Source organism: Chionomys nivalis, chromosome X, assembly GCF_950005125.1.
Source record: "Chionomys nivalis chromosome X, mChiNiv1.1, whole genome shotgun sequence".
Taxonomy (NCBI): domain Eukaryota; kingdom Metazoa; phylum Chordata; class Mammalia; order Rodentia; family Cricetidae; genus Chionomys; species Chionomys nivalis.
The window spans coordinates 33415302-33424912 of record NC_080112.1 but is presented as its reverse complement, the minus strand read 5'-3'; the positions used below and the strand labels follow the sequence as shown (position 1 = coordinate 33424912).

The 9611-nt window shown below is 43.3% G+C and overlaps 1 protein-coding gene across 1 annotated transcript; it reads right to left on the bottom strand.

The window, feature by feature from the left end:
• Positions 1-2015: 2015 nt before the first annotated feature.
• Positions 2016-2549, bottom strand: LOC130867886 (mortality factor 4-like protein 2). The gene has a single exon (XM_057760105.1). The coding sequence runs from the start codon at positions 2526-2528 to the stop codon at positions 2016-2018; it is 513 nt and encodes a 170-aa protein (XP_057616088.1). The 5' UTR covers positions 2529-2549.
• Between the last annotated feature and the right edge of the window lie 7062 nt (positions 2550-9611).

Below are 9611 nucleotides of genomic sequence, written 5' to 3'. Positions count from 1 at the left end.
TCCAGGTTGTCATTCCCCCATGCACATTGTACAAATGGCTGATCAGGATCCACCTTTGGTTCTGCTCATGCTCTGTCTGTTCCCCTCCCAACCATGCCTGGACAAAGTTAGGGTTTGAACCCAGCACTCTCCCTCCTCCCCATCCTCTTCTTCCTCAGCCCTCTCCTTCCTTCTCTCTCCCTTCTTCTCTAACTCCTTCTTCCAATCTTTCTACTACTTCTATTCTTCCTCTTCATTTTCTTTATAGTGTTTTCCTTCTCTCTGTCTTGCCCCTTTTCTTCATCTTCTTCCTCTTCCTATTGTTTCCTCCCCACTCTCTCTCTCTCCATCCTCCTTCCCCTACTTGTTCTCCTTTTACCTTCTGCCCCTTTCCACTGTTACCATGTCTTCTATATTCTTCTCTTTTCCTTCGTCCTCCACTACTTCTCTTCCTCCTCTTCTTCTACTGCCCCTCCTTCTTCTGTTCTTTCCTCATGTTATCTTCCTCTTCCACTTTCTCCTCCTCCCTTTTTTATTTCATTTTTCTCCTCCTCCCTTTCCTCCTTTCCTTCTCCTCCCTGCTTTGTCTCTTCTCATGTTCCACCTTTTGTTATTTCCCTCTTCCACCACTCCTTCCTTTCTCCTTTCTCCTTCTTCCCTTACTTTTCATCCTCATCTCCTTCTCTATCCTTCTTTCCCTCTTTCTCTTACTTCTTCCCTCTTCACCTCTTATTTTTTCCTCCTCTTCTTCTCCCCTCCTCTCCTTTCCTCTTCCTCCTTTTCCTCCCTCATTTTCTCACGTTCCTCTCTCCTTCTCCTCCCTCTTCTTCTCTTCTTTCTTCCCTCAACTCCCCTCCTCTCTTCCTCCTCCTCCCCCACTTTCTCTTCTACCTCTCCCCCTCCTCTCTCTACTCTCCCTCCTCTCCTTCTCCACCAATCCATTCCCTATCTTTTTTCTTTCCATCTTTTTCTTCATTCTCTCTTCCTTCTCTTTTTCTCTTCCTATTCCTCCTCTGCTTTCCTCCTCCCTAAACTTCTACACATCCTCCTGCCCCTCTCCTCCTCTTTCTCCTCTTTTCCTCTTTTTCCTTTTCTTCATTACCCTTCTCTGTCTCCTCCCACTCTTTTCTTCTTCCTCCATGTCTTCTCTCCCATCTACTTTTCCTCCTTATCCCATCTTGTTTTCCTTCTCCCCTTTCTCCTTCAACTCCTCCTCTTCCTCCTCCACTATCTCCTTGCCTTTTCTTTGTTCCCCTCCTCTTCTTTCCACTTATTTCTCTCCTCCCCTCACTACCTCTCCCTCCTCACCTCCCCCTCTCTAGCCTCCCTGTCACTTTATATCCACTCTTCCTTTTCCTTCTCCTCAGTCCTTCCTCTTTTTCCCCCCTTTCTTTCACTTTTTTTGGTTTGGTTTTTCGAGACAGGGTTTCTCTGTGGTTTTGGAGCCTGTCCTGGAACTAGCTCTTGTAGACCAGGCTGGTCTCGAACTCACAGAGATCCGCCTGCCTCTGCCTCCCGAGTGCTGGGATTAAAGGCGTGCGCCACCACCGCCCGGCTCTTTCACTTTTGAAACCAAGGAGTAAACCCAGGGCCTCCTTAGCTATATCTCCAATCCTTATACATTTCTAAACAATTTTATATTTTAAATTATGTGTATGCATATGTTTGAAACATATCCATTATGTTGAACCTTTAGTACTAGGAATGAGTGCATGTTATCATATATATATATATATATATATATATATATATATATATATGAACACCTAATAGAAACTCATAATGTGTAAGAATAGAAGCAACAACATTCAAGCAATGTTGTCAAATAAGCAACACAAATTCTTTTAGTGAACATTTATTTGTTATTGAAATACTGATAAAGCATTTAATATTTTTATTTCTGTTCACAACAATAAGCAGACTAAAATATTAAGCCCTGTTATACTTTGACAACTTTCAAGAACAACTATAATAAAAACAGCAAACACACAAATGCTTACTGATCCAGGTCATAACAGGGAGTGGTCAGCTGACCCTCACAGGGCTTGGCAACAATACTCAGCAGAAGCCACTTTGTAATTGCTAGCACTAAATAGAGAAGTGGAATTCTCAGCTAGGTATTTAAGGAAATCATGCAGATACCTAGACACTTGCATAAGACTATGCCTACTAAGGAGGGAATGGGTCAATACAGTCCCAATTTGAGTAAATAATCGTAGGAGGTGTGGAGCCCCATAAACCTGAGACATTGGAATATGAGGATAAGCCAGGTGGATTTCGGCAAACTGGGGCTTTTCAAACTTGCAGAGCAGCTGGGTGCCCAGCATCCTGTTGAAGTACTCTCTTATTCCATATACAAGTTCATCAACAGAATATTCCCTATTATCAGCCTTTCCCTGTGATTTCACAAAAGTGACATACTCCGCAAGAATAGTATCTACATTCTTCTCAGCAGGGAGTTGGAATAACTGCTTATGCTTGTTTATCAGTTCCCAGTCCTCAACAAGACATGGCTTAAGTTCATCAGGCAACTTCAATTCAACTCCCATTCTCACCTTCCCTGCCTGCCCAGATTGACCAGTGGTGACAGTCCCAGCCACATTCTGGTGAGGAATCTGTGGTACTGTGCTGGTACCACTGCCAACTCTGTTTTCTCGAATATTCTGCATGTTCTTTGGCACTGGCATGTTAGGCGCAGATCCTGAAGAAGAGGGTTTTTCCACAGGAAAGCTTTTTTCCGTGGAGTGATGACCTTTCGCCACAGGATGCCCGCTCTCTTCTCTGTTACCTTTCTCAGCAGTGTAGCTGCTTTGGGAAGACTGATCTTTCTCCTCAGAATGAGCTTTCTCAAAACAGATGACTTTCTTTTCCATCTGACCTTTCTCAGCAGAGAGTTCTCTCTCTGCAGGGCACCTTTTCTCAACATGGTGACTTCTCTTCCCTGTGTGTACTTTCTCTGCAGAGCAGACTCTCTGGGAAGATAGACTTTTCTCTGCAGGATGACTTGTTTGGGGAGGGCAGCCTCCCAGGGCAGATAGATGTTTCTCTGCATGTTGGCTTTTTTTTGGAGCCCTATGTCTCCCTGTGGGGTCATCTTTCCCTGCAGAGGGTTCTCTCTGCACATAGTTACCCCTATCCAGTGAGAGACCCTCCTCTTCAGGGCAGCTTTTCTTTGAAGGCTGAGCACTCCCTGTGGGGCCATCCTTCCCTGCAGAGGGTCCTCTCCCTGCTGAGTTACCCCTCTCAACTGAGTGACCCTCCTCTGCAGGGCAGATTTCCTTTGGAGACTGACCACTTCCTGTGGGGCAATCTTTTGCTACAAAGGATCCCCTCTCCGGATAATTGGCCCTCTCATCTGTATGACCTTCTTTTCCAGGAGAGGGTTCTCTCTTTGCAGGGATACCGCTCTCAGATGAATGACCCTCTTTGACCCAGTAGGTCTTGATGGGCTGGTAACTCCCTGCAGGGCGATCTTCACCTGCGAAGGGTCTTCCTGCTGCCGAGCTACCCCTTTCATCTGAGCGACCCTCCTCTGCAGGGCAGCTTTTCTTCAGAGGCTGACCTCTCCCTGTAGGGCGATCTTCACCTACAAAGGGTCCTCTTGCTGCCAATTTAGCCCTGCCCACTGACAGACCCTCCTCTGCAGGGCGGCTTTTCTTTGGAGGCTTACCTCTCCCTGTGGGGTGATCTTTTCCAGGAGAGGGTCCTCTCTTTGAAGAGTTATCCTTCTTAGATGAATGACTTTCCTCTGTAGGGCAGCTTTTGATGAGGGGACCTCTCCCTGCAGGGCGATCTTCACGTGCAGAGGGTCCTCTTTCCTCAGAGCTGCCCCACTCAGATGAGTAACCCTCTTCTTCAGGGTACCTTTTTCTGAGGCGAAGCCTCCTTGTGCGGTGATCTTTCCCAGGAGCTGGCCCTCTCTTTACAGATTTATCTTTCTCAGATAGACTCTCCTTTGCAGGATGGCTTTTGATAGAGGGACCACTACCTGCAGGGCGTTCTTCCTGTACAGAGCGTCCTCTCTCCTCAGAGTTACCCCAGTCGAATGAGTAACCCTCCTCTGCAGGATAACTTTTTCTGAGGCGACGCCTCCTTATGCAGCCATCTGTCCCAGGAGAGGGTCCTTCATTTGCAGAGCTACCCTTCTCGGATGAATGATGCTTGCCAGCAGAGTGGCTATTAATGGGGTGATCACTCCCTGTAGGGCAATCTTTACCTACAAAGGGTCTTCTTGCTGCTGAGTTATCCCTGTCAACTGATAGACCCTCCTCTGCAGGGCGGCTTTTCTTTGGAGGCTTACCTCTCCCTGTGGGGTGATCTTTCCCAGGAGAGGGTCCTCTCTTTGAAGAGTTATCCTTCTTAGATGAATGACTTTCCTCTGCAGGGCAGCTTTTGATGAGGGGACCTCTCCCTGCAAGACGATTTTCATGTGCAGAGGGTCCTCTCTCCTCAGAGCTACCCCACTCAAATGAGTAACCCTCTTCTTCGGGGTACCTTTTTCTGAGGCGAAGCCTCCTTGTGCGGTGATCCTTCCCAGGAGATGGCCCTCTCTTTACAGAGTTATCCTTCTCAGATGAAGGACTCTTCTTTGCAGGGAGGCTTTTGATGGAGCAAACACTATCTGCAGGGTGATCTTCACATGCAGAGGGTCCTCTCTCCTCAGAGTTACCCCACTCAAATGAGTAACCCTCTTCTGCAGGATAACTTTTTCTGAGGCGAAGCCTCCTTGTGCGGCGATCTTTTCCAGGAGAGGGTCCTCTCTTTGCAGAATTATCATTTTGGGATGAATAACTCTCCTCGGCAGGACAGCTTTTGAAGGTGCGATCTCTCACTGCAGCACTAGTCTTCTCTGGTGAGCCACCCTTCCCTGCCAGGTGACTTTTTTCAGCTGGCCGAACTCTCCCCAATGGGTGACCTTTCTTCTCTGTGGAGAGTCTTCTCTTCACAGAATGGCCTCTCTCTAGCTGGTGATCGCTCCCTACAGAAATAAATTTCTTGACTGAGGGGTCTTTCTCTTCAGGGTGATGGTTCTCAGTAGAGCGACCTCTCCCATCAAAGTAACCTTTCTCAGTAGATGCAGTCTTCTTAGTAGAAAGTCCTTTCTTTGCAGGTCGACCTCTCATGATAGGGCGGCCTCTCTCAGCCAATCCACATTCCTCTGTGGAGTGACGTTTTTCTGTAAGACGGCTTTTCTTGATAAGGCGACCTCTCTGTGTGGGAAGATCTTTCTCAAGAGAGAGATGCTTCTCAGATGAATGTCTTTTCTCAGAGAAGTGACGCTTCTTCCCTGGGAGGTGCCTTTCAGAGGGGGACTTTCCGGCAGAGGAAAATTTCCCTATAGTATGACGTTTTTCAAGAGAACGGTGTTTCCTGGCAGAGGAACTCTTCTCTGTAGCACGATGTTTCTCAGCTAACAAAAGTTTCTCAGCCAAGGTGCTCTTAACTGTAGCACAGTTCTTCTCAGCAGTGGGACTTTTATCTGCAACGTGATACTTCTCAGGGGAGGGATTTTTCTCTGTTCTTCGGGTTTTCCCGTGGGAGTGACTTCTCTCCATCGAGCCACCTTTTGTGGCAGGGCAACCCTGTGGTCTTCCTGGAAGAGCTGGTAGATGATTCCTCGGCTTGGCTGACTTTTGTTCTGAGGGGCGATTTCTCACCTTTCTGACTTCCCTGTAACTTGGTGTCTGTTTCCCGAAGTCATCTCCTTCCCCAAAATGTTGGTCACAAACATGAGGTCCTTTCTTTCTGGAACTCATTTAAGTAATACTAACGATTTCCCAGGTTTTCTAGTATTATCTGGGAAAATGGACTGGGCACACATCCCAGAAGTCTGTTGTCTGAATTAGTTCTACAACCAGGACCAAATCTCCCGATTGTTCACCAAATTTAGCTCTTTTTTAAGGACGGTAGAGGAGCGGCACTCTGCTTGTCTAACCGCCAGCAGAAACTGAGGTTTCTTTGGAAACTATCTGTACACAAACGTCATCTTAGGGGAGGGCTTATGCCCTTCAGCCAATCGGTAGTCATATGTAAATTATACTATGTTCCATAGCCAAATGATTGGACCACCACTCTGATGTCATAGTGATGACATGTGGGGCGCGGGGGGCGGGGGGGGGCGGTGTTTAAAGACCCAGGTTGTCCTTAAGATCACAAAGATCCCCAAGCTAATGCCTCTCCAGTGTTGGCATTAAAGTCCTGCATGCCTTGCTCATCTTTCTTGATTAATGTGACTTCCTTCCTCTGACTCTTTCTATGCCTAAATCACTTGGTCCCTTCTCTTCAATCCTGTGTACAAGGGTGTGAAGTAGCTCTAAACTTAAGGGCCCCGCAACCCAGACGGAGAAAAAGAAAAGGGTGTCACCTCCAGCCTATCGTCACTGAGGAAGAATAGGTCTCTTTCCTTTCTCTCTGTTTAGATTGCCTCCAGACTTGGTACACTTCTGAACATGGCAACGAGTTCATTTCCATTCATCCTGAGAATGGAAGTATGATAAATTAATCTATTAAACTGTGTATCTCAAAAAATAAACAGTTAGACTGAAAGTTTTAAAAAAAGCTGAAAAAAGATACAAGATATAAATTGCAAGCCTAACAGGGAAGAGAGCAAGCAGAGAAAAATGTAGAGCTCAATAAAAATCAATAAAAAAAATTACGGATACCATGCAATGTTGACTAGAGTGTGGGAACTTACTACACATTATTGGTGGGAATTTAAATACATATAATCATTCTGTTGGATAATTTGGAACCATTATATCTAATTTTAATATGAAAATGTACTTTGATACAGTAATTTGACTTACAAAAATGCTTCCTCATCTGTATAAGAATGTTTATAGTTTATAAGACTATAAATAACCTATTGGTCCATCTGTAGTCAAAAGTTTATATAGATTATTATCTTCCAGCTGTGAAATACTACTATATCACTGGAAATAAAATGTACTTCCATAGAGAAAATAAATTGCAAGCCTAAGAAAGCTAGAGTGACAATGTAAATATCCGACAAAATATACTTTAAAACAAAAACATTACAGGCTAAATAATGCTTTCTAATGATGAAACGGTTGATTGTAATAGGAAGCTATTACAAGTGCCCAAGAACAGAAAAAAAAATACATGAAGCAAAACCTCACAGAGCTATAATAGACAATTATAAATACTAATTGGAGACTTCAGTAACTACTTTCAGTAGTGGTTAGGACACTAGAGAGTAGTTAACTGTGAGATAAAAGCTTGAACAACACTAAGAAACAAATAGTCCTAGAAATACGTCTACTCTACAGTCCACCCAAGAGTAGAAGAACAGACATTCCTCTCAGGTGAATGTAGAACATTTTCCATGTTAGATCATACATGGGCAAGAAGAAAAAGAAAAGATGATGGAGGTGGGTCTTTATCTATCTGTTGCTTTCATTGGTTAACTAATAAAGAAACTGCTTAGGCCCATTTGATAGGCCAACCCTTAGGTGGGTGGAGTAGACAGAACAAAATGCTGGGAGAAAGAAACAGATTCAGTGAGTCGCCATGATTCTCCCACACCAGACAGATGCAGGTTAAGATCTTTCCTGGTAAGCCAGCTCATGGTACTACACAAAGTATTAAAATTGGGTTAGATCAATATGTCTGAGCTAGCCAATAAGAGGCTGAAACTAATGGGCCAGACAGTGTTCAAAAGAATACAGTTTCTTCATTGACCTCTTTATGGCACTAGGTTTCGATCCTAATACATGAACTGGCTTTGTGGGAGCTTAGCCTGTTTGGACGCTCACCTTTCTGGACGTAGATAGAAGGACCTTGGTCTTCCCGCAGGGCAGGGAATTTGGACTGCTCTTCAGTATCGAGAGGGAGGGGGAATGGAGTGGGGGGAGGAGAAGAGGAGTGGGGATAGGGGGAGGGAAGTGGGGGGAGGGCAATATTTGGGAGGAGGGGAGGGAAATGGGAAATGGGGAGCAGGTGGAAATTTTAATTAAAAAAGAATAAAAATAAATAAATAAGTAAAAAAAAAAAAGAATACAGTTTCTGTGTAATTATTTCGGGGCATAAGCTAGCCATGCGGGTGGCTGGGTGCAGGGGATGCAGCCCTGCTGCTCTTATTACAACAAAAAGAAAAGTGTAGAATTAAGTACACACTTTAACCACAATGGAATGAAGTTAGAAGTCGATAGCAAGGAAATTTATGAAAATAAAAATCTGTTGAAACTAAATAGTATAACAATGTGTAAAAGAAGAAATTAAAAAGGGAAATTAGAATATATATTGAAAATACCACAAATGGTGGTGAAGGCCTATAATCCCAGCCACTTGAACTGCTGAGGCAGGAGAATTGAAAGTTCAACTACAGAGAAAATATGTTGGAAATAACAAATGCGAATGAAGACAAAATATAAGAATATCTATAAGACATTACTAAATTAGTGCTTAGGGAAATTTTTAAACTATTAGTGCCTGTTTAAAAACCAAGACAAGGGGGCTGGAGAGATGGTGCAGTAGTTACAAGCCCTTGCTGTTCTTGCAAAGGACCCAGTTTGGGTCCTGCAAGCCACATTCAGGAGTCACAACCATCTGCAACTCTAGCTTCAAGGGATGTGATCCCTTCTGGGATCTTCAATTACACATACACACACACTCATACATACACACACAAACACACACATTTTTTCAAAAGGATATTAGCTCAGTAACCTGGCAATTTATCTCAAAACACTGGGATAAAGGAATAAATACACCTAAAACAAACAAAAAGTATAAAATAATGGAAATATGAATGGAAATTGATAAAGTATAGAATAGCAAAACAGTACATAAAATGGATTTATTCCATTTCCATAATGATGGGAAACATGGTTAAAGTGACTACAGCTTAGGCAGTACCCACTGAGCCCTCTGTTTGCCATTGTTTCTCCCATTTACTAGACTGAGGAGGCAATGCCAGGCTTCCAAATTGGTTTGTTTTAAAATTGAGTCATATAAAAAAAAACTGGCATTTGTAAAAGTACATCATAAAAGTATCAGGAAAATGAGGTTTCCAGTCTCTCTGTGAGCTAAATTTATGGTTTAAGTTTCTTTTAATACTAAAGGTTTTTAATACAAGAATTATATGTTTAAGCTCAAACTTATCATGGAAAAATTATAAAATCCTAATGCTATGGTAGAGTTACTAATTTATTATAAATTGTTACAGATAATTAAGATACACAATTTATTGGTCAGTCATGCTTACTACAGATGTAATTCATTACAGAGACAAGCTTGAAGAGAGAGAACAATTTTTATTTCCCATCACACTATGCTCTGTATATGTTGTCAATATTAAGTCTAAAGCAAGTAAAGCAAAACAAGTTCAAAGTAAACTTAAAGTTTGTTTAATGTAAAATGATACTCAAAATCCTATATATAAAAATTGATTATAAAAGACTGAATACTTAAATAAAATGGCTTAAATTTCAATGCACTTGCATTGCAGCAAACCTATTGGCTCAAGCAGTTCCCTTAGATGGAGCACAAGTTCCCTTGGATGGAGCACCATCCCATCCCAGTAAGTTGCATACTAACCTCATTTCAGGACAAGGATGAAGTGAGACCTGCCAGAAGTCTGCTGCTTCTGCCTCTGGCTATGTAGACCTGAC